This window comes from Ostrinia nubilalis, chromosome Z (genome assembly GCF_963855985.1).
Source record: "Ostrinia nubilalis chromosome Z, ilOstNubi1.1, whole genome shotgun sequence".
Lineage (NCBI taxonomy): Eukaryota > Metazoa > Arthropoda > Insecta > Lepidoptera > Crambidae > Ostrinia > Ostrinia nubilalis.
Window position 1 is genome coordinate 27102182 of NC_087119.1, and position 26662 is coordinate 27128843.

At 39.7% G+C, this 26662-nt stretch overlaps 1 protein-coding gene across 2 annotated transcripts in view; it reads left to right on the plus strand.

Annotated features, from left to right (window-relative positions):
- LOC135086969 (uncharacterized) overlaps positions 1 to 26117 on the plus strand; it is a 70043-nt gene extending 43926 nt beyond the window's left edge. Inside the window, exons 2-4 of one of the 2 annotated variants that reach the window (XM_063981816.1) lie at positions 18101 to 18189; positions 23625 to 23878; positions 24974 to 26117. In XM_063981816.1, coding sequence (XP_063837886.1) covers positions 18101 to 18189; positions 23625 to 23878; positions 24974 to 25156 — 526 coding nt within the window. In that variant the 3' untranslated portion in view covers positions 25157 to 26117. The remainder of the gene's footprint in view (positions 1 to 18100; positions 18190 to 23624; positions 23879 to 24973) is intronic. The other variant, XM_063981817.1, reaches the window with a different exon arrangement.
- Positions 26118 to 26662: the final 545 nt, after the last annotated feature.

The following is a 26662-nucleotide window of genomic DNA, read 5'->3' on the forward strand; positions in this document are numbered from 1 at the left end:
GTATAAATAGCGTCAAACATGCATAGTTTAGTATAATAATTCGCTTGTGAAACTTTTTTCGTTGACTGTACTTAGTGCAAAAGCCAAAAAAAAAATATTTTATTAAATTAATTTAAATCGGGGGCGTCCACCACGGGTGCGTCGAACACTGGGGGACTCGGCCACGGACCCAAAACTTTATCTAGTATTACAAGTTACAACTGCTTAAGATGCCACAATATTTTCCATGTGCCTTTTGCCATCGCGAAGTAGTGTTCGATGACGTTAAAAACGCTACATTTTCTTACTTCTAGTAAAGACTACAACTCTAGTTTTAAAACAAGAAGCGTGCGTTTGAAATGACTGAATGAGCGACAAGGATTAAACTTTAAAAAGGCAAAAAATAAATGCATTGTGAGGCATTTCGACAGTTTGTAAGCTTCAGTCGCCTCGAAATACAAATTAAACGCAATTTCGTTAAATTAGTAGCTCTAATGACTATTGATCCTTCTTACAAACAAATACATAATTATGAAGTACAGCTTTTCAGGCATTTTATCATTCTGCTCTCCAAATGAGCTTATAATTATTTTAAACTTTCGCTTATCGACTGCTCTTTTGACATGACATTATAAAAGGTCGTGGGTTCGATTTCTATCTGAGGCAGCAAGTTTCGTGACCAAGCGTGAGTCATACAATGTCATATAAAACAAACATAGAGAAGGACTTTCCAAATGTCGCAAGTAACCAACCAACTTTCGCCGAAATGTCGCTGCAACTCTCATTTATTCGAATTGCTTCTCTGAAAACAATGAATGTTACATTACCTGTTTGGATAGTTTCAACTTTCAATTTGTATTCTAGGAAAGTGATATTATCCTACTATTACAAAATATAATAACCAACATTATAATGGTGTACATAACCCGCTATCATTGAGTCAATATTTTCTAAAATAGGTAGTAACCTATTATCCAAGCGTCATAAGCCTTAATAATTTAAAAATGAATGAACACCACAGAAATTCAACTTCGACGAAAATTAAATTAAAAAAAATCCATCCTAATTTAATTTTTACGGTTTCAAATGTGGGCTAGGTGTTCTAGTTAAAAATAAAATCAATAATAAATAAAAGAAAATCATAATGACACTTAATAATTATGTATGTCATTATGATTTTTTAATTTCTGAGATGATATTTTCGACACCTTTTTATTAAGTTCTGGAATTGATATGACTAAGTGCACTATCTTAGCACAACACATCTGATATTTTGCAGCAATCTTTCATACAAAATGTATCTGCCTACTGAACCCTAACTACTTAACTAGCATTAATAACAATAACAGCCCGTATTCCTGTTGCAGCGATCGGTTTCATGGAATCCCGACAATCCCGGGGTTTTAATTAGAATCTTCTTGCGACCGGTTAGCAACTTCCTTCCACTTCTGCAATAAAACAAACACTAAATTAGTTTTAACTTGTGGTAAAATAATATCATATATCATGTTATCATACTTAAAATGACATTAACTAGGTATTATATTTGGTTCCCATACATACGCTCCATCATAATAATATACATACGAGTATTATGTATGGTAAATGCTTCACAATTAGAATTACAAGCGAACTAATTAGTCACAACTCCTTTTGTCACTCGATATGTCAATTCCGCACCAATTAGTAGGGGAGACCTAGGAGAGTTGTGACAATTTTTACTTTAGGGGCCATATCTCGCTCAAAAAACATTCCACGGCTATAAATCATACAAATGAATGTAGCGCCGTTCCTTCTGTTTTCAAAACAATCACCAAAGTTAATTAAAGTATTAGGGTTTCTAAGAAAATCACCAAAATCTTAGACCACTCCCTCTGTCACAACTCTCCTAGCACCGAGGTAAGTTGTGACAGGTACCGAGGTGAGTTGTGACAGCATTGTATTTCATCTATTAGATATAAAAAATACCATAATAAGTACTCAATCAAATATGATTTTTTAGCAAAAAAGTACTTTAATCATCCTTTAGTACCAGTTAAAACAAATAGTTATAGGATGTCGTTACACAGATTGAGCCACATTTCTCCAGCTTTCTTTTTTCTCCCACGACGCTGGATTTTTTTATTATATTTTTTAGCTAATATTATAGTCACTTAATACCTATAGTATTTTCTTTCTCTTCTATAAAAATAAAATAGTCGCGGTGGTATAATCCATAAACGGAGCTTCGCCTTCTGGGTTTACTTGATAAGCCTCTTTCTTCTTAATATATCTTGACAAGTTTAGATTGTAAGAGGTCGCAGCATATCTTAAACTTTAACCCTTTAACCTAATCATTTCATAAGCTAGGTCCTAGATTTCGACTTTAGCAAGCAGTTCCTCTATATGACTTTCATGTATAGTTATTAGGCATTCTGAATCAAAAAAGTAACAGCATGCAATTTTACAAATTATGAACCTGCTAACACACAAAAAAACATCTAAAACATCGTGGAAATGGCCCATCAGAAAAATTAAGTAAGCTAGGAGAGTTGTGACAGCCTGTCACAACTCTCCTAGGTGTTTAAAATGACGACTTGGTTCGAATAATAATTTTTATTTTCTAAACACGATGCGCACACAAAAGATCAGTGCTACATTTTGAGACCTGAATAACCATGCAACTTGAGAAAAAATAACACAACAGTTCACATATACTAAAACATGATATAAATTGAAATAAAATTCTGTAGAAAAACTTACTTTTCGCATTTTTTTGTACACAGACGTCATATTTACGTAACCGTGCCTCATGCGCCGCCCGCAGGTACTTAGTCAAGAAGAGCGTCTTAAAAGCGACAAACAAGCGTTTTTACCAGCTTCCTAACTATATTAAGTAAGGAGAAATCGCCCTTGTCACAACTCACCTCTGTCACAACTCTCCTAGGTCTCCCCTACTACATATTGGATTACGAATCAAAACACTCGTCTACAGATGTAGCTATACGATTTTGAAATCTGAAATAGGTACGTTGTTTTAGATTATCCTGTTGCCACGTTCGCAAAAGTATCAAGGACAAACAATCGTAGGACTGACTGAAAGGTGATGTCATTGCCACCGCGGACTGAAACGTTTAAGCCACTACTAGCTCAGACAACCGGCGCATTTGCGGTGCGATGTGACCACGGCGTGACGTATTATTACACAATTGACTGTCGTGTCTTCGCCGCGAGAATTGGTCGCTCGCTACCACAACGCTTGCAGCGGTCATTTGATAAGAAAGTCAGGCCGACCTGGCTGTGTGCCAAAGGCTTTAATTTTTCAAAATTGTGAAACAACACGGTTTCTTCATTTTCTTTTGTAGTAAACTGAAAACACATTGGAATCCTAGTACTAAATAAATTGCTGAACCATAATGAAATCCTCGTGTCTTCATTATGTTTAATGAGTAAATACTAATCGAAAATTATTCCACCAAATGTTCAAAGAAGCAGGTGAAGATCTCAGTACAGATAAGTAACAATTACCACGGTTCTATTTCTGTAGCAAAGTGCGTGTCACGATACGCAGGTGTCGTCACCCACGTGGTGACCTTTGATGTTGGAGGTGCAAAGGTGGCTTGAACCGGTTCCTGTAACAAAGAGGTTTAAATACGTCACTTCGATAGTTCAGTATTCTTCGACAACTATTGTGAAAAGTTATGAGTTTTAAGCAAAACGTAAACAAGAGTGTTTACATCATTAACAGCACTGCATTTTCGCAGCCCTAAATGACTGCATATTGCCCCAATAACTTAGTAGTAGGTCTGTCGTATGAGACACATTGGAAGATTTGCTTGCTTTGAAGTACAGTCCTCTATCTGTCGCTCACGTATCACCTAATTGGTAATTTGGGCTTTAATCTGGAGCCCCGACGGCATTCAAACCCAATATGATTGAACTTGGTGCATTATTTGTTGGATTTCAATTATTTCCGTCTATTGCACCAGAGCCAACAATCGACCGTGTGGTATGTAAATTGAACGCAGCGATTGGTTTTAGTGTGATACACCTAGTCGTATTACTATTACACGAATTTCAGTAGCATGAACCATCCGAGTGGAATTCAATGGGGGATGAAATGTTTATTTATTATTTATTTATTTAATTAAAATGCAAGTGAGCTTACAGATAGATCCAAAGCGCTCACATTGCCAATTTGAAATTACATTTAATGTTAGTAAGTACTTATATGTATATTATGTTACCGCACATTGAAAAGCTTTAGGCTCACATTTTGTTGTTTGAGTGTTAGTTTGCAAACAAGTTTACCCTAGCACATAGCGCACAGCCCCAATTATAGAGCAGTACTGAATCAATGAACAAATAATAAGCCTATTTGAAACAAATAATCCTGCATTGAAACTTAAATACAGCCATACAAAAGCAAATATGTATAGTGTCCCTCGTTTAAATATGTGCAATGTGTGATTAGCCTATAAATTTATTGATATGAACTCAATTATTAGCATTTCCCAGAGCGCGTGGACGGCTGACGAGCGCGCTCGGGCCCAATGTTCACATAAGCCGATTAGCAGGCTTTTCAGCATTTAATTTGATCATTCGTATCTTTAATAGTTGATAATATTACTGCTTATACCGAATTTGATAGATGTATTTGAACCTTTGATGTGGTTCGTCATGCATATTTAACATTATACCTAAATGTTTGTTAACTACTTCTAAAAACTCACAATTTTTTTGGTAAAAATTTGCTATGTTTCGTTTTGTCATAAATAGCAATTGTATTATGTCTAACATGACCACTGTTCGGTATTTCAGGCGGAAATGCTTGCAATACAAATGGCCTGCAAACACATTGTTGACCACCATCTCTCGGACGTACTAATTCTTTCCGACAGCAAGTCTGGCCTTACAGAGCTGCAAAATGGCAGCAGTCACAACCAATTTGCTGTCAGAATACACAAAAGTCTACACCAAGCCCGTTCATCTGGCCAAATCGTCGAATTCGCGTGGATTAAGGCCCACGCTGGATTCGACGGCAATGAGGAAGCAGATTCGATAGCTAAGGCCGCTGGAAGACTGCAAAAAACGCCTGACTTTCAAGCAGTACCCATCAGCCTCGTAAAACACCAAAACAGGCAAAAATGCAAAGAGTCGGCTGAAACTTTATAAATGGACCCGAACACCTGTGTCCATACCCGATCTCTCCTGCCAACTTTTGACACCTTGCAGCAGTTCTTAAAGATCATTCGGCCGGACTTTGCCATCACCCAATTGCTAACCAACCATGGTTACCACAAGGCATACCTAAACCGTTTCCATATCGTCGCAGATGACCGCTGTCCCTGCGACGACCAAATCCCGCAAACCTGGGAACACCTACTTACTCAGTGCCCTAGATTCACCACACAAAGATTCGCACACGAAACCACTTCCCGCTTGGTAAGAATAAACCCCTATAATCTCGAAGAAATTACCAGTAAAGAAGACACAACAAAAAGCTTTAAAGTCTACGTATCATACATTGTTAGCAGTCTAAAAGATTTTAACAAAACTTAAACAATCATACAGTTCTAATATCAATCATTGCCTTGCAATTGGAGTACTCCACTAGCTCCAATTGCAAGTGCATTCCAATAGCACTTAGTTACAAAAAAAAAAATCATTATAACGATCAAGTTTTTCCCGTACATCCTCTGAAGCCTTTTTTACTCACTTTGAATAATTTCGCTACTCTTGGTTTAAATATAAGAAAGCCATCGCCGCCATGATACGTGCATACGTATGAGATGTGCAAGAGTGCGTGTCTCGGCAATCGAAAGGTCGTTTACCAGTGAAAGTGGACCCGGCGGGTCCGGCGCAGGCGCAGGCCCATTGCGCAGCCAATTATGCAACGAACACTATGCTAAACGAATAATCTCTGACGTCTGAACAGGTTCTGAGTGATCCTGTAAAAACATACCCATTACCCACTGTCTTTGAGAAAGTATTAAAAAATCCTTGGACATTTTACACTGCGCTTCTAGTCCCAAACTAAGCAAAGCTTGTACCTACATGGGTACTGAAGTATACGAGAGAAAGGAAACACGTCTATTGTGTGCACGGTTTATTTTAGACTGGCGTTACATTTCGGGTCTTACACTTTTTAACTGACAACTAGTTATCTTAAACTACCTACATACACTACAATCCTTCACCCTTATTTATCGTTAATTAACATTTTTTTTACGAACTAAATTTATAACTACATTTCTATGTACGTACGTACGCATAAGTTACCTTAATAATAATGATAAGTATACAAACAATAAAAACTACAATTTATATTTTGGAGGGTTGAGCCTACACTGTCGTATCGGTCGGGACTGGGGCGGCTCGGGCGCAGGCGGGCTGGGCGGTGGGGTGGTGCTGGTGGTTCTCGCTGGTTCTTGGCTTGGCGGGCGCGTCTCCTCTGGACCGGCTTCATTCATAGTGGTACTGGGAATAGATAGCCTGTTCTCATCCTGTTTATCTGACAGGGGTGAGTTAGGACAAATGAGTGAACTCCTTGACCTACGTTTGAGCTGATCAATATGTCTATGGTTCTCTCTCCCTAACCCATCTAGTACCTTATAGTCGGTACCTCCTATTTTCTGCGATACCTCCCCTGGTAACCATCGCGTCGTACCTTGATAGTTCCTATACCATACTTCCTCCCCCGCGTGCAATTCTCGATTATCTCCTGGCTGTCCCCTACTCTCTGCCTGACGCGCCTGCACTATACTGACTCTGTTCTCGACGTTAGGTCTTAGGATATCTAATTTGGTCCGGAGTCGCCTACCTAACATGAGCGCCGCAGGACTTTCTCCTGTGGTGCAGTGTTCCGTGTTACGGTAGTGTAATAAGAAAGTATTCAAAAATAAGTGAACGTCGAGATTTAGTCTTATCGCCTTCTTAATAACTTTTTTAATCGTGCGAACCGCATTCTCGGCAGCACCGTTCGAAGCCGGGTGATAGGGGGCAGTAAAAAAATGAGCGATACCACAACCTCGCAAAAATTCTGAAAATTCTTTGCTTGTAAAAGGGGGCCCATTGTCCGAAACTAACTGCTTGGGAAGTCCCCATCGCGCGAATAACTCCGAAAGTTTATGAATAGTACTCGTAGCCGCAGTGCTCGGTACCTGGAACACTTCTAGCCATTTGGTTTTAGCATCTATAATTACTAGGTAGGTTTTATTAAAAATAGGTCCCAAAAAGTCTACGTGCAACCGCGACCACGGAGCGGCGGGCCAGGGCCAGGGGCTGGGCGCGTGGCGCGGCGGCGCGTCCGCCTCCGCCGCGCACGCCGGGCAGGCGCGGCACAGCGCCTCCACCGCCTCGTCGATCCCCGGCCACCAGACGTAACTTCGAGCTGTCGCTTTTGTTTTTACTATTCCCATGTGGGATTCGTGTAATTGTAATAATACTTTACTCCTACAATTTTCAGGTATGACTACCCTGTGACCCCACATTATACAACCTAATTCCTCATAAATCTCATTTCTGCGATTAAAATATGGTTGTAAGTTTTTAATCTCGGAATTACTAGGCCAGCCGTCTCTTATGTAACTGAGTACCCGACCTAACATAGCATCGCGCTGCGTTTGTTTTTTCAACTCATTATAATCTAGTAACATCTCATTTTGCGCAAAATGTAAATAAGTTTGTTCAGGTAATTCCAAGCAATCGCTCGTATTGGGTAATTTTAATGAAACGGGGAGCCGAGACAGGCCATCTGCTCCATTGTCTTTAGAGCTAACAAATTCTATGTCGTATGTATAAGCCGCTAATTTAATCGCCCAACGCTGTAACCGGCTTGCCGCCATTTGCGGTATGCCATTTTTAGGGCCGAATATACTGACCAAGGGTTTGTGATCGGTTCGTAAAACAAATCGTCTACCGTATAAATACTGATGCAACTTTCCTAAACAAAACACAATCGCAAGCGCCTCGCGATCTATTTGCGAATAATTTTTCTCTGCGTCAGTGAGCGCGCGGGACACATAGATAACGGGCCGCTCCCGCCCCGCGCCCGCGCCCCCCGCCCCGCCATCAGCTGTGCTCGCAGACCGCTGCGTCAGCACGCCGCCTATGCCGCGGGCGCTTGCATCGCATGTTAAATATAAAGGCTGTTCCGGGTCATAATGAGTTAAAACTTCAGCACTGCTTAAAATTGACTTAATATGTAAAAATGATATTTCTTGTTCTTTGTTCCATCTCCATGGCACATTTTTTTTTAGTAGTGTGTACAGAGGTGCTAGAACAAAGCTAAGATTTTTAACGAACTTCGCATAAAAATTAACTAAACCTAAAAAGGATCGTAATTCTGAAACATCTCGGGGACGAGGGATTTTTTTAATAGCTTCTACTTTTTCAGGATCTACTTTTATTCCCTCTTTTGAAATTAAGTATCCCAAGTATTTAACCTCATCTACCATGAATGAGCATTTACTTCTTTTTAACCTCATTCCATGACTATGTAACCTTTGAAGTACTTTACTCAGAGTAGCCAAATGTTCCCTGTCCCCTCCCCCTGTCGCAATTATTACGTCATCTAAAAATATTTCTACGTTCGGAATATCTCCTAGAAGGTTATACATAATGCGCTGAAAAATTCCCGGGCTTGAAGATAAGCCATAAACTAGCCTATTGTATTTGAATAGCCCCCTGTGTGTGTTGATTACAGTGAGTTCATTCGAGCTATCTAACTCAACCTGATTGTAGGCTTGGGAGAGGTCAATTTTGGAAAACATTTTCGCCCCTTTGAGACCAACCAGGAGGTCCTCGATACGCGGTAAGGGGAACCTATCAACCAACAAAACTGGATTTAATGTTATTTTGTAATCAGCACAAATTCGGAGTCCACCATCCGCCTTCCTCACCGGTACTAAAGGCGTGGCCCAGTCCGAGTGGTCCACGGGCTCGATGACGCCCGCCGCCAGCATCTGGTCCAGCTCGGCGTCCACGCGCGCCCGCAGCGCGTAGGGCAGCGCGCGCGGCCGGCAGAACACCGGCGCCGCGCCCGAGCGCACGCGCAGCGTCGCCTTGCACCCGGTGAACCGACCCAGTCCCTCCGAGAATAACTCCTTATACCTATCGAGTAACGATGACAAACTATTATTATTACTGTCTTTAATACAATTGTTATTCGAAACCTGATATTTATGAAACGGTGGAATGGAGATATTTAATTCGCTAAGCCAATATCGCCCTAATAGGGACGTCGTCCCTCCTTTTATTACAAATAATTCTAATCTTTTACAAACATTATTATATTTAACTTGCGGTTTGATAGTACCTAACGGTTTAATCTTACTGCCATCGTAGAACTTGAGTATGGTTTTACATGGTTCTATAGGATTAATCTTGAAATATTTATGGTATGTAATTTCACTTATACACGATATGGCTGATCCCGTATCGACTTCCATCACTATATTGTGTCCATCAATAAGTAAAGACAGGCTCACCGGTTTATATCCGTTCAAGTTCAGCTGGAATAATTCCTCTTCTGCTTGCGTCAGCCGCTCATCCGCGGCGTCCTCACCGGCAGAGTCCTCGGTGAATTCCGTTACGTGATGCATCCCTCGCTTGAAATCGCCCTGGCTACCCCGCTCCGGGCACACCCGCCGCAAATGCCCGCGACGCCGACATCTACTGCAGATGAATTCCTTGTAACGGCAATTTTCGTGGCGATGGTCTTGTCCGCCACATGCGCCGCACGCCGCATCCGACGGGCCTCCGCGTGCCGCCGGCCCCGGTGGTTGCGCGCGCCACCCCGCTCCGCGCCACGTGTCCGAGGGGCCCCCGTGCGCCGGCGCTGCCGGTGGCGGTGCGCGCCACCCCGCTTTCCCGCCGCGCCCACGCGAGAATGACCTCATCGCGTGCACCTCGGCCGCCGTTGACATCCCTGCCGCCTTATTCCCAAATTCCACCACGGCTGCGTCTCTCTCCGCCGCTTCTAATGCCGATGCCAATTTTACCGCTCCTTGGTATTTTAAATCGTCCTCCGCGAACAGGCGTTGTCGAATAATGTCACTGCGTAATCCACATACGAACTGATCTCGTAAATTGTCCTCTAGGCTGGCCGAAAAATCGCAAAATCTTGATAACTTCTTCAGTTCTGATACGTACTGCGCAACGGATTCTTCATCTTTTTGCCTCCTTTGTCTAAAGCGATATCTTTCCGCCATGACAGATGGTTTCGGTTGTAAATGTTCACGCAATAATTTCACTATTTCTTCATATGTTTTCTGAGCCGGTTTTTCTGGGCTGGTTAGATTACTCAGGAGCTCATAGGTTTCGTCCCCCATGACCGCAATTAACGTTGGCCGCCACATGGTTTTGTCGACCTTGTTGACCTCTAAATACATCTCTAACCGCTCCACGTACAAAGTCCAATTACCACCGTCGACTTTAAATTCGCCGATTTTGCCGATTGACGCCATTCCGACAGAACTAAATCTTGCACCGACACCGATAATAATTATTAATATTTAAAATCCTCGTTCGCCACTGAAGTATACGAGAGAAAGGAAACACGTCTATTGTGTGCACGGTTTATTTTAGACTGGCGTTACATTTCGGGTCTTACACTTTTTAACTGACAACTAGTTATCTTAAACTACCTACATACACTACAGGTACTAGACAACTGATATAAACATACTTACTCGTAAATACTTTTTTTTGTAAATACATACAAATTATACATAGAAAACACCCAGTCCAATACAAAGAAATATGTTCATGCACACAAATGTTTGTACTGTGCGGGAATCGACCCCGCTACCTCCGGAATAGTAGTCCGTTTCGAACCATTACACCAAACGGCCGACGAAAGAAAAGATTCTAAACTTTTTATACCTACCTTGTCAGGAAAATGTTTGAAATGACAGCTAGAGGGTTTTAGGCTCTACCTGCAAAAGGCGTTTAAACATGTCGCGATCGGATTAACTTCAGCTACCTTATAAGCTTTTGCAATAAAGCAATGACTGACGTTGAGATCACAGATCCTTCTGCAGATTGTTAATTTTCTCTATCAAATTGCTTGCTTATTACGAAATCAAACTAGGTACTGAAAATAAATTGAATGATTAGATTCCATTCGATCACAAACTTCGATTTACAGCATCAAATTATTCTTAACTCAATACATTTTTAATTGAATTTTATTACAAAAATAATAATGAAGTTGCTGGCGAGTTGCTATTAATCTGAAAAATCCCCAAAGCCATCTAGGTATTTAATGTACAACCGAAGATTCAGTAGGTTCTGTTGCAAAACTTTACACAAATTAGACCATTGAATTAATTAAAGTACCTTTTAAATAGGCCTGCGCAATGCACAACGCACATAGGTCTCAGGTAGCTCTTGAGAACTTCCTGCCTTAACGGCCATCAGTTTTACGTAGTCTAGGTACCTAGGTAGCAAGCTGAAGTGGCAATGGGCAGGGCACATAGTACGCAGAACTGACGGCCGATGGGGCAGAAAGGTTCTGGAATGGATGCCGCGTACCGGAAAACGCAGCGTGGGACGTCCACCTACAAGGTGGACCGACGACATCGTAAAGGTACCGGGGAAGCGCTGGACGCAGGCCGCTACCAATCGATCAACATGGAAAGCATTGGGGGAGGCCTATGTTCAGCAGTGGACGTCCTATGGCTGAAATGATGATGATGAGGTACCGCCCACTACCTTTTAAGATTAACTCTGAATACAATAGCGAATAGCTGGCTTCTTACTGGCTAGCTTCGGAAATTCGAAATTGTTTTTTCCCCATTTCGTAGCCAGCTACGAAAAGCTACGAAATGGTCAAAAGGGAGAATATACCAAACTATGTGTATCTCACGGATTAAATAACTAGGTACTTCGTTCGTTCGTTTCAGCCGAAAGACGTCCACTGCTGGACACAGGCTTCCCCCAAGGATTTCCACAAAGACCGGTCCTGCGCCGATCGTATCCAGGCACCTCCCGCGACCCTCACCAGATCGTCGGTCCACCTAGTGGGAGGCCTGCCCACGCTACGTCTTCCGGCTCGTTGTCACCACTCAAGAACTTTCCTGCCCCAGCGGAATAACTACTTCTTTTATTAAAAACAATATTCAAGCAGTCTTTGAAGTAAGCTGCTGCTTCTTCTTTGATTGTGGTATTTATTGGAGGAGTGTCATTTCCGAGGCTTCGCAACAGGTCGGGTGCACTCCCCCGGAGACTCCGCAGATACAAAGTGGAAGTGCCCGAGAAATGATTGCTTTGGTCCATTCAATGAGAAGCCATGCTGAGCTCACTATAAGTGAACTATATTGATATAAAAGTCTAAATTCGAACTAGTTAGTGTGAGGAGGTATGGTTTCCCTACGGTTACAAGACGTGTAGATTAATTTAGTTTAACATAAAAATAAAATAAGTGGTTTTTGTACGAATTTTGAAACTACACGGTACTCAATGAATACCTAAAATTATTGATCAAATCAATTACAGAACTTACGAAATATGACTTTACATTCCAAAATTATAATATGATCAGTCTAATAATAACATTATCTGCGCTACACCTTGAATTAAATTAGACGAACATTAAGTAACGATTCGGCTAAGTAATTGCACAAAGAACCCTTACAACCAAGATATGATAAAATAGCAAAAAACTTTGGTAGAGTACCGCTCTATCAGCAATATTGCTTCCCGATACAGCGTACTTTTACAAACCCTACGCCCTTTGCTCTACAGCCGCCGTACGCAGCTAAAGTGGCGCCGTATTCATTTGGCAAAAAGCTTCCACGCCACGCGGAAATGTGTGATTTTAATATTTACGGATCAGATAACTTTGATGGTATTAAAAAGTTCCAGGGATATATTAATGAACTGATCCTGATTTCGCATTACATTTTAAACTAATATTACTTAACAACATATGGAGTTAAAAATTGTTCAATAAACAACGTCAAAACCATTACAGTATTAAATAGAATGTGAAAATGCAAATTCTGTCGTCTGTTGATAACTTTCTTCAAGATTACATGTGTGATTGTGATCTAAGAGTTTCGCAAGGATGCTCTACGCGCATATTAAGAATAAGAATAAGAATAAGAATAAGAATAAGAATAAGAATACTTTATTCAGCATAGAAAAATAAAATAAAAATACAGTACATATAACATTAAACTACAAGCTATGCTGAAGAGGCGTCCGCTCAGCTATATTCACGACATAACAAGCGCCATGTCGAGAAGCTGGTTTTCAGCGGAAACCAACACGATGAAGATTGCGGATTGCGCACCCTCTTGACCGGGACCATATTGAGGCTACCAGTCAAGAAGGCGCGCAACAGGGGGCGTTATGGACGGTGATCACAAAAAAGAGAGAGAAAAAAAAACAAAACAAAAAAAGAAAACAATATTAACACAAAACTAAACAGAATCAAAAACTAAATTAACTAAAAACTAATGTATTAAGAAATGCCACACCCGAGACACTAACAGGGGGAATTAACCGCTGACCCGCTGACGCAACAGCCGCGGGAGTGCGCCGGCGCACCGCGCAGTGGCTGCAAAGTAAATCTCAATAAAATGCTAACATCTAAAGTCCTGCTCTGCAAATATGTTTTAAACACAATATGTAGATAGTTGACCCGCTAAAATTCACAATAATTACAGATTGCAAAATAAGAATATCCATAGTTACATTCAAATCTCTTCAAATTTCAAATTCTCAGACAGATTGCATAAATGCAGACGAGAATAATTTTGTGTCCGTGAGAGTCGGACGCTGCGTGCGACCTGCTTCTTGCGAAATTGCTACTCTGTGGTTGATGTTTAGGGTGTTAAACTGGTGTTAAAGAGCTGGAATCTAAAAAGAGAAGTTTAAAATGCAGCAGTCGTGTAGAAGTTTTAGTAGGCAGAAGTGTTCCGCCTCCACTATTAAAGTGTATATCGGTCCTGCACATTTAGAGAAATCATAGTGTATAGGACATTGTAGTTAGGCTTTTTTCCGTCGGTAAATGCTTTGTTTTCAACACTAATACCAAATCGAATCTTAAGGCATTTAGTATTAGCTTCTAATTCAAATAGGGCTGCCTCTTTGCTAAGAAGTGACTTTCAGTTAAAGTAGAGTATTTTGTATACATACTTAATTACTTAGATCTGTTACATTGAATCCTTGGTACACCATTCCTATTCTCGAAGTCAAATTAGAAGCTAAGACTCTTCCTCCAGCTTATAAATCTTTATAAAAAACCTTGTGAAACTCATTTATTTTGCAAAATAGGCTTTTAAAGAGCACTTTTACACTTCTTACTTAGTGCAAGTTCACTTCATCCCAGGACAATTATAATTAACTAGCTGACCCGGCGAACTTTGTTCCGCCTTTTAATGGCAATAAATAAGCAGACTTTTTTTATTTCGAACGGGATAAAAAGTATCCTATGTCCTTCTCCTGGCTCTAAACTACCTCCCTGACAATTTTCAGCTAAATCGGTTCAGCCGTTCTTGAGTTATAAGTGGTGTAACTAACACGACTTTCTTTTATATATATAGATGTGCAGCAGCATTGTGCCCTTAACTTCGTGGAAATCACTTTCCTGAGTCCTCATTAATACAATTCAAGCTAGCAACCCTGCAAAAACCACAGCGAGCTATTCCGACCTTCTTGCAAGACATTGCGAACAATGATACAGGTTATAGAAGCAAATTAGGATGAGCATGTTTATTTTGGACAAGATTTAAATAAATTTTTAAACAGAATAGACTGTAGTGTATTCTTAACTTAAACAACATCCAGGATTTTTGTCATGCATGGAGGATTTTTCAATAGTGCGGTACTTTTCCGAGACGTGAATCATTTTCAAACACAACGAATGAAAAAGTAGGAATTCATAAAATCAAAACTTTTAGAACTCGCAAAAAATGTATTTTTATTTGTGGCGGCCGAACCGAAATGGAATAGCGAAAATACGAGCTTGTACCTAGTTAGTTTTGGGTTTTAGTTTTATGATTAAACAAAGTAGGTAACGGGTTTTTTTAAATTTGAATAGCTAACGTGGTTGATGTTAGTTTGTGTTACAATATTGGCAAGATATTTGTTAATAATATGTTCCTTATAGATTGTATCATACTATTGCAAGGATCTTGATTCTTAAGTCGCGATCCCGTCTCGCCGAGACTGTTCCTCAATGTACCTATATTAAATTCCTGGATACATGTTGGAACGCAGTTGGAATTATGGAGCATGCTGTATATTATCAGGGCGGTGCGGTGGGACTTGCGTTACTTGGAGACGAACTCAGTATTTAAATGTCAGAAACGATTTTACAATCTACCAACTGGACGTTTTTAAAATTATTGGTAGAGGATTTTCTTCAGCAGTGGACGTCTTGGGGATGAAATTTTGGTGATGATGATGTCACACATTTGAAATCGTTTAGGAAATATCGGCTGAAGAAGTCTAGCATTGTAAAGGTAAAAAATCAAAATTCAATATATTTTTTATACAGTTGATAAATAAAACGGATGATATATTGGTACATAAAAGCCATCTAAACCATGTTTTGGATTGAATGCTAATTCCTTTTATTCACAAAATTCAAACATTTCCCCTCTATTTCAAAATGATAAGGCATCACTAGCCTCGCACACAGTTTATTCAAACCGTTTTGCAAATTGATCGTTCAATACAAAAATAATAGAGTTAGCCAAGTCACAAATTAACTGGCGTTTTGGAAAATATTTATAAACTAGCGGCCGCCCGCGACTTCGTACGCGTGGATCCCGTTTTACCCCTTCATCTATCTTACGCGGTATAGATTTTTTCATACAAATGTTTTTTCCCGCTAACTCCCGTTCCCGTGGGAAATTTGCAATACCCTGTTGTAACTAAGCTTTAAGTTTACTAAGGTACCTGCATGCCAAATTTCAAGTGTCTAACTTAAGCGGTTTAGATTTTTCATACAAAAGGATTTTCCCGCTAATTCCCGTTCCCGTGGGAATTTCGGGAATTCCTTTCTTAGTGCACCTCTACGGTACCTAAGCTACGTCCCTTCCAAATTTCAAGTGCCTACGTTTAGCCGTTTAGGCTGTGCGTTGATATGTCAGTCAGTCAGTCATTTTCTCCTTTTATATATTTAGATGCTTTTTTACGCTATAGTGTAGTAAATTATCACGAGAATAATATTTTAACAATGTAGGTATCTGTAGCCTATTTACATTTAAAAAAAGAGTCTTGTAAAATAATAAATGTTTGTAGTCTGAAGATGAAGATGCATGAAAAGAGCGCATATTTAACTTTGTTAAGATGATGTAAACAAAAATTGTTAGTTTATATTTTCACACTCGTAATAGAAAGTTTTGATTAAATGCAAGTAGCTTTGAAGCTGTGCGACATGGAGCTTTGGAGCTGTTTGGTAGAGGTGCGATAATCGGGAAATTTGGAATAATATCGTGCCTGTTTTCTCGTAGCAGTCGTAGCGGGTGTAGCACTGAACGCGCGCCGTAGCTGTAGCAATCCCATCCCACTTCATGGTTACCTACGTATTGAGAACATCTCGTTCCAGCGATAATGCTTTGAACTATCGTATTCGTAGTACAATCGAGTGGGCTAGTATTAGATACATATACGTATGCTATCTGGAGTTTAGATTAATACCTGCTTGCCTGTTTGCAACAATTATGTTCAGAGCTCATTTATAATAGAAAGACGATGTCAAGGATGTACCTACTGATTAGGTTCTAATTAGAAAAGCATTCGAAACATCTAGCTATATGGAAGCATGGTCTCAGTCCACCCTGAAATAAAACTTTCCTCTGCCGTTCCACAACAACTGAAATAAAAGTAAAAATATTATAACCCTGTGCGACATTATAAAAATGCCTATGACTTAACATAAAATCGATACACAAACCGTCATAGTATAAAAACCGAGCATAGGAAACCGGAATGGGCCTTACATTACCGCGGCGGTCGTTGGCGCGTCGAACAAAGGCCTACAATAATAGTGTTGCCGGATTTATCAGATGCCCGGCCGGATATATGGCGGCACTAGCCGTTAAATATTATGCACCACGTTAATAACCGCCCAAGAATTAACCAGCGGTTTTAAATTTTGCGAAACGGCTGCGTTGACACGGCATAAATTCGAGTGCACATTGTAGCTTAGATAAAATAGCGTTTGCACTCACCTGGTTATCCGGGTCATCGCCTGTGTTCTAGCGGGAAAAACTTTATTTCTCGACCGGATTATAGTATCTGATCGGAAAAATCTTTATGCTTTGAAGGGAAGTACTCGTAAGACATGCATGAGACACCTTTTTGGTGGATGTGTCCTTTTAACTTGTACTCTGCAATCAAATCTAGGACAGTGGCCTAAAAACATTTATATTTTATGATCAATAAAACAAAATACTTAGTTACTCCCATAAAAACTTAATTAGCAATTTATCAACAATGCGTAAACTAACCTATCTGCTAATTGCTAGATGCGTTGCGTCACGTGACCTTTCCTTTCGCCAAAATGGCCGCTGCACATAATTGGGCCCAGCAGTCGTGTAATTGGATGCGCGTGGGCTGCGTTTGGGGTAATCCGGCGCACTAATTTTATAATTCCCATAATTTTGACACGATTTGGGCAGTTAGCTGCTGAGCGGGAAACGCTGACGGTTAACAGCTCGCTTGTTAGGTAATACTCCGAACCATTAGATTTGGAATAAACTTTTTTTTTACCTACCTTACACTAGCGTGTATGGGACTATTCCTACCGCTGCCGCTCCTGTGTAGCCAGGATCTACAGCTTGACCGCCAATAAAAACCCAACTAGTGAAACTTTTTTATAGGTCCATGGTGAAACTCAAGTTTGTCCCGGGGGAAAGTTACTGTCATTGGACCCGCAACGAAATTAATCAGAGTTAAGTGTTGATTAACTTCGTCATTACCTCAATGACAGTTTAACTTTAGCCAAACTTGGCCTTCGTTGGTTTAGTTTTTATTGGCAGTTTTGCTGTAGTAGATCTCAGTTACATAGGAGCTGCAGGTGGGAATAGTCCCGTACCTATTACAAGCGAATCGCGACTTAAACCATTACTTATTGTTAATTATAGAATGTTGTGTCTAACGTTGTTCTCTTTTGTTGCAGCTACGACCGCGACCAGCCCTTCACCTTCCAGATCGGCGTGGGGCAGGTTATCAAGGGCTGGGACCAGGGCCTGCTCGACATGTGTGTCGGTCAGTATCTTTGTTTTTAATTTCCTTTATCCACAACGAGGAAGCTCTCGGCCTGCATCACATCTGATGGAAAGCGACCTTCACTAATTGGGTTTTTATTGGCGGTCAAGCTGTTGATCCTGGCTACACAGGAGTTGCAGCGTTAGGAACGAGATGTGGGAATAGTCCCATTTGATGGAAAGGGATGAACAGGCTGCAGGTGGAAGCGTCTGCTTGCGTATAACCACAGTCAAATAGAAAACAGTAAAATATTTTTGCACTGACCGATTAAAGCAGTGGTTCTTAACCGGTGGTCCGCGGACCACTGGTGGTCCCTGGAGCCATTCCAAGTGGTCCGCGAAGACATCGTAATAAACAAGTGATGTGACGTGATGAGTCGAGTCAACACAATGCAAACGGCGCACAGTGGGCGAGAAATCGACCTCCCCTTTTATAAGATTTTGAAAAAAAAGTGGTCCTTCGTGACTTAAATACCGATTAGGTCAATCACTAAAAGCTATGATGCTATGTGTTATTTCATTATTTTTTTTAAATTGGAACATAATGCTCCTTGATATTGGAAAAAGCATCCTCTGACCGTATTGTAACAAACGCTATTTTATATCGCTCACTTGTTTTTAAGAGAACAGGTAGTTACTCTCTGAGAAGGAAACTTAATTCCAGGTCACAATGCGATGAGTTTCAGAAGAACCGCACTCGCGCACGTTTTACTGAAAATGCTCATATAATTAAGATTTAATCTAATCCATATTAAAGTCGTAATAAAGTTGCCTTAATAATACTAACCCCGGTTTCTGAAAAAAATCTAAGCCCTCAACCCAACATCACAACAAACCGTTAAAAACTTACCAAAATGTAGCAAACTTTCATATAATGAAACGTTACTCATTTTACATTCATTTGAAGTGGAACTCCGTGACACGTACCAAGTATAACTATTAACTACTCTTCCCTCATACTGTGCCCCGATGTTGTTATGTCCTGCTGCAAACACAAAGATGCCCCATTATAATATTATCATTTCTTCAGCTAAGTGCGCGATAGTGCTCCTCGAATGTCGTTCGCGAGTTCATTATAAACTGCTTGTGTCATCAGAGGTAACGAGGTCACTCTTTATTCTGTTCTTAAGTGTATTGTTATTCTCAGCTCGACTTCTTCTCTTTCATTGAGTGTTGTGCTAAATGCAGTAATGTACGCAGCTGCTGGGCATTTAATCAGCTTCATTACAGCAGCTCAAATCTATACTATCTGTAGGTACTAATATTAAATGCGAAAGTAACTCTGTCTGTCTGTCTGTCTTGCTTTCACGCCTAAGCCACTGAACCGATTTTGATGAAATTTGTCAAAGAGATAGTTTGAGTCCCGGGAAAGGACATAGGATAGTTTTTATCCCGGTTTTTGAAACAGGGATGCGCGCGATAAAGTTTTTCTGTGACAGACAAAATTCCACCACAGACGTTCTGAATCTCCCCACATACCTACATAGCCACAAGGTATGTAGGTATGTGGGGAGATTCAGAACGTCATTACCGAAGGAAGGAATGACAGTAATATTGTTGTCATTATTACTGTCTGATGATATCGCTCTCAGCTAGCTAAAGTCAATTTCGATTCCTCTTTACTGAAGTCAAAGTTCTGGCATACTCAAACCAAGCATTTTAAAATTATGTAACTTGTGAAATCAAAAAGTCGACATATCACGATCTGGAAGCTGGCTCAAGTACGAGGTACCAGTAAAACGACACGCGACAGGCAACAATTGCTTGCTGACGCACTAATGGCTTGCCGGAAGTCCAGTTAGGTACCTAGAAAAGCTTTTACCTACTTGAGATTTCTGCGTCTCACCTCGATCTCACCTGAAGTCGAGGCTTGTTACTTGGTTAAAAACATACAAATATCATTGAGCTAAAATGTGAGGTTTGTCCTAACTTCAAATAATATTGAAGAAAGTTTTTAATAAGGTTTGCTTGCGATGTGCGGGTTTATTTAAACAACTAACTTTTTAATAAACAGGTGGGTTGGTACTCCAGACAAAGAAGGCGTCTAGCAGCACTATTAAATCAATTTCCAAGTAATTCCTCGCATCATAGGAGGCGGTCTAATCCAAGATGGCCCGGACTCGTTGAATAAGGCCGGCAGAGGCTCGGCGCCCGGCTTTGTCCGCACACAGATACTAAGCGGCTTACTAATATTGTCCGTAACGACCTGCCGCTTTATAGGCTTTCTATCTTATTACAGATGACATGTAATAATTGTGTGGTCCTGGCTCGAAGATGCACTGTTGCCAGCGATACTAGCGAGTCTGTTGTCTGTTCGGCTATACTGCAACTTTTCTAGTTTTGCAAATGTGAAAGGAAATAAAAAAAAAAAAAAATAACACTTGAAAAAGAGCCTTTAGAGCCGAACATCTAAGAAAAGTAAATATTTAAATATTTTAGACCTGTTTCCCATTGAAATTTGATTATCCACAATCTTGGACACTCTGTATGTCTGTATAAGATGAGAATACGGCTGACTATTAATAAACTACAATATAATCAACGCTATAAGCATCTGATTGTCTATGTTCTGGCATTGTCTATTCACAAAAAACAAAAGAATAGAACTGATGTCTGATGCAGAGATGGCAGCTACTTCGTGCGTTGAACTTGCCGGAGTAGAAAGGTTTATTGTTAACTTTAACGTAGGCCTTATTATAGCGAGAAAAGCTTTGGGATAAGGTTACGTAGACGGATAATGGTTACCTACGATCTAGACAGGAGACAGAGGTTATACACTTATCATTTTATCTGTAGCTTTTCACATTTTCTTTTTCTAAACAACTGCAATTCGTCGATGATTGCAGACTTCAGCTCCTATTTTGTGCTTCAGTGTTGATTGCTTTTCAAAAATACTTAATTTGCCAAAACTCGCCATGGGCGTGTGGTGTTATAGGCAGTTCAATATTATGGTTGAAGTCAAAGTTCTGGCATACTCAAACCAAGCATTTTAAAATTATGTAACTTGTGAAATCAAAAAGTCGACATATCACGATCTGGAAGCTGGCTCAAGTACTAGGTACCAGTAAAACGACACGCGACAGGCAACAATTGCTTGCTGACGCACTAATGGCTTGCCGGAAGTCCAGTTAGGTACCTAGAAAAGCTTTTACCTACTTGAGATTTCTGCGTCTCACCTCGATCTCACCTGAAGTCGAGGCTTGTTACTTGGTTAAAAACATACAAATATCATTGAGCTAAAATGTGAGGTTTGTCCTAACTTCAAATAATATTGAAGAAAGTTTTTAATAAGGTTTGCTTGCGATGTGCGGGTTTATTTAAACAACTAACTTTTTAATAAACAGGTGGGTTGGTACTCCAGACAAAGAAGGCGTCTAGCAGCACTATTAAATCAATTTCCAAGTAATTCCTCGCATCATAGGAGGCGGTCTAATCCAAGATGGCCCGGACTCGTTGAATAAGGCCGGCAGAGGCTCGGCGCCCGGCTTTGTCCGCACACAGATACTAAGCGGCTTACTAATATTGTCCGTAACGACCTGCCGCTTTATAGGCTTTCTATCTTATTACAGATGACATGTAATAATTGTGTGGTCCTGGCTCGAAGATGCACTGTTGCCAGCGATACTAGCGAGTCTGTTGTCTGTTCGGCTATACTGCAACTTTTCTAGTTTTGCAAATGTGAAAGGAAATAAAAAAAAAAAAATAACACTTGAAAAAGAGCCTTTAGAGCCGAACATCTAAGAAAAGTAAATATTTAAATATTTTAGACCTGTTTCCCATTGAAATTTGATTATCCACAATCTTGGACACTCTGTATGTCTGTATAAGATGAGAATACGGCTGACTATTAATAAACTACAATATAATCAACGCTATAAGCATCTGATTGTCTATGTTCTGGCATTGTCTATTCACAAAAAACAAAAGAATAGAACTGATGTCTGATGCAGAGATGGCAGCTACTTCGTGCGTTGAACTTGCCGGAGTAGAAAGGTTTATTGTTAACTTTAACGTAGGCCTTATTATAGCGAGAAAAGCTTTGGGATAAGGTTACGTAGACGGATAATGGTTACCTACGATCTAGACAGGAGACAGAGGTTATACACTTATCATTTTATCTGTAGCTTTTCACATTTTCTTTTTCTAAACAACTGCAATTCGTCGATGATTGCAGACTTCAGCTCCTATTTTGTGCTTCAGTGTTGATTGCTTTTCAAAAATACTTAATTTGCCAAAACTCGCCATGGGCGTGTGGTGTTATAGGCAGTTCAATATTATGGTTGAAATAATTAAATAACTATTAGGTAGTTATTATAACTAACTAATGAATCAAATCAACTAGAATTAATAAAAAATATTTTTGCTTGACCGAAATATTTACTTTCTACATCGGAATAAAACTTAGCCCGCTTCTTATGGCATGGATAGACCAATTAAATCTCTTGTACGAGTACAGTCGTAACATTCGTTTGTTCGCGTAAATATTGTACTAAACTGCGTAATGGTTTTTATATGGTTTTCACTCTAATTTAGTCAGTTTCTTCCGAAAGTTGTAATGCACATTATGCATGTGGAAAGTAGAGAAACCTTACGAAACTAGCTGTGGGTCTGTGTTACTTTTATGTAACTTAATTAAAATGTGTACTTAAGTAAAGTTATTAAATAAAACTGATATACAAGAGACGTTTTGATTGAATCTGAATCTCTGAATATCGAAGATCTACTTTAAATTTAAACGACTTCGTCGCTTACGAACGAAGTCACGGACAGTTACAAAAAAAGCAAAAATGAGACAAAATCATAAGCAGCCTAAGTTGTTTATAAATAGTTTCCCGACATAAAGTGCTTACTTAGGTGTCCCCAACAAAACCTTTGTTACCCTTGATTTTCCACAATAACTTTTTTCTCACTTTTGTTGATAAAATACTTATGTCAAAGTAGAAACGTTCGTAAATCCTAATCCTGTACTTATGAATATATTCTCTGCGTAATAAAAATAAATAATGTGTGAATGAAAGTTAACACATTGGTAGAGACGTAAGCTGCTAGGTAGGATAAGGCTGCAGCCACATGGTGAACTATTATTATTTTATAGTCCTACAAATAATAGGATGCTATTGTTTAAATACCACTCGTTATCCACTGGACTATTTCACACGTAGGTAACTCATTTTAGGCAGAGGGATTAACTCATTTAAATAAAAAGAAACACGAAAAACTCTTGCTACATTAAATAAAACTTACATAAAACTCATTTATTTTTGCAAATAGGCTTTTAAAAAGCACTTTTGCACGTCCCTACCCAGTGGTACCCGAAGCAGTCTTCGGGACAATAAATGGGCCAGTGCTGAGAAGAAGCAGCGCAAGAAACTCAGTCATCATTTGTTTCTTAACTGACTTTTTTAGTTTTCTAACTCCTTCCCTTTCACGTTCCAGGCGAGAAGCGTAAGCTGACCATCCCCTCGTCTCTTGGCTACGGCGAGCGCGGAGCCGGCAACGTGATCCCGCCCCACGCCACCCTGCACTTTGAGGTGGAACTCATCAACATCGGCGACTCGCCGCCCACCACCAACGTCTTCAAGGAGATCGACGCCGACAAAGACAACCTCCTGTCCCGCGAAGAAGTGAGTATTGAGCTGGCATTCCAAGCTATGGACTCGGACGGGGACAAAGAGCTGTCGAGAGAAGAGGTTAGTTGTCAGGTGGTGGTCCGCCTTGGATGGGTCTTCGCTTCGGTCTGCTAAGGAGGAGGTGTTGCATGCAACTGCGTCAGTCGCGGTGGACCAGCGCACAGAGAAATAACTTCAAGGTTCAGCCAAACCAAGTGCGATGGCGATGGCGATCTGTAGAATTTAGTAAGATTGCCAACGCCATCGCAATCGCGCACGCGGGCTACAAACTCGTGGCGGAACCTTTAGGTTTTCATTCTTCTACTATCTTTGGTAATACAAACTCGTATACTTACTATGTTTTCTTCTGTTAATCCACCTACTTCAACTTAGACTATTATAACTCTAACTTTGCTACCAAGCAGTGTATAATTGCTTTACGTAGGTAGCTACTTTTACTTATGAAGCTGTTCCTCTGTCTTATCTACACTACCGACCAAAAAATAGGAGCCGAAGACGACTTTTCTTTATAGAAATGACACACAGCGCCGGAAGTAGTCTCCGCCCGATCACCAGTTTCCGCTTTCTGCAGGCACCTTGGCAGCAAGTTTGTGGAGGAGCGGGACAGGCAACGTGTGACTATCGCCTTATTTGCAGATCTTGTACATCCTTTAAAGATCAACAATGGTGGCTGTCTCTCAGCCTTTCTCAAAACTATTGGCATCCAGCACGTATCTGTTGTAAAATAACTACCTAATAATTAAAATAGTCCCTGCTATTCTATTGTGTACATAATATTTTCTTTTCTTTCAATGCTAATTGTCACGCAATAAACGCCATACCAACTTTTCTTTATTCTAACAAAGAAAGCATGCAATCCTTCCGCAATTAACGTAATTCAATTAGTATTATTACTACATTTCAAGTGCATCACTTTAATTAATTATTTATTAAAACTTTTAATTGAAATTGTATCTCATAGAATTAATTAATAAAACAAACAATAGCTGCCGTTCCCAGGAACATTAATGAATAGAAAGCCGATCCGCGACGTCGTATTACACAAGTTTCTGTTACACCTTTGTCTCTTCCGATGATAGTGAAGTCTGGAATAAACGGTGGAGTTACAAAACGCCTTCTTCGGTGTATCTTATCATTTGTTTGTCTTGTTCTCAGGTAAGCGAGTACCTGAAGAAGCAAATGGTGCCTTCGGATGGTGCTGAGATCAGCGAGGACATCAAGCAAATGCTCGAAAGCCACGACAAGCTCGTCGAGGAAATCTTCCAACACGAGGACAAGGACAAAAACGGCTTCATCAGCCACGAGGAGTTCTCAGGCCCTAAACACGACGAACTCTAAATAAACGCTAAATAACTTCAATCCCCATTACGTTATTCTTTAAAACTATTAAAGCGAACATGACACTTGTCTATGGTTCACAATGTAATCACATGGACCCAATCTTTGTACTTATTTATTAAAAAATCATGTCAGATTCGCTTTAAAATAGTTTTAAGTTGTTTTTTACAAGACTTTTGAGAATGCGAGTTAGAAATTATTATTTTAATAATTGTTTGTAGGTATATCTGTCTTCTCTAAATTGTTACAATACACTCATTCACGTTAAGTGACAACTTTGTTTTTATCAGCGTATGAGAGTTTTTGTTGAGTCTTTTGTACTTAGTTTACGTTGTTGGTGTATCTACGAATTTGTTATTTAGGTACATATTATTATTACGATTAGATAGTAACACTAATGCATTATTCAAGCATAATATATGTAATTATATCTCCTTACTCGGTGCTAAGTGACTTTCGTAGCACGATATTTTAAGAAATCGTCAATTAGGTACTGACTATTGACATTGTAAATTCGTATTTCTAACTGAATAGCCTGTTCTGATCTGCTACCTACCTACATATCCAAGACTTTGGTATCCACCTGAAGGCTTTCATCGAAGGTATATTAAGTAAGGGATGATAGAATTTTACTGTTTACATAGCAGAAGAACTGCGTATTTACTGTAGTAGAAATATTCTAATGTGACCAAACGTTTCAAACTTTTCGTATAATAATGTAGTGAGTACATTCATGTAGATCATAAGATCTTTGTATTAACTACTATTTATGTTTCATCACGTTGAGTAAGTAGATTTGAAAGTACGCTATATAATAGTCACTAATAGTATATTAATCAACCATATGTATACACAATATCTATGTGTTGTGAGTTCCAATATGCATCGTTTTTATTATGTGTAACATTATTCCATGTTCATTCCGCCGTATTTAATAAATAAACTTATTTATATCAATAAATCTTTGATTTATAATTTCCTCACCATAAAAATATTAAGTATAGGTACCTAATAATTTAAATTAATGGGTTTTTGTTATCTACCTACATGGAGTTTATTCATACTTACGAGTAGATAAATTGACTACTATCGTCGGCCGTTTGGTGTATTGGTTCGTAACGCACTTTTAAGCCAAGAGGTCGCAGGTTCGTTTCCCTCACAGTAGAAACATTTGTGTGGATGTACACATTTGTTTGTATTAGACTAGGTATTTTCTATCTATATTAAGTATGAATTTACAAAAAAAAGTATTTATGTATGTTTAATCCGTCGTCTATTACCCATAGTACAAGCTTTGCTATAAAGACGCAATGCAATGCACAAGGATATTTATTTATTTAAATACAAACAATAACTAACATAACTTAGTAAGGAATGAACAGAATCTTTACCAGACCAAGATTGTTCTGATTCCGATATATTATTATTTTTCTATCATAATTTCAGCCACAGGACGTCCACAAATGAACATAAAATATGTACTAGGTATGCCTCCAGCGTCTGCTA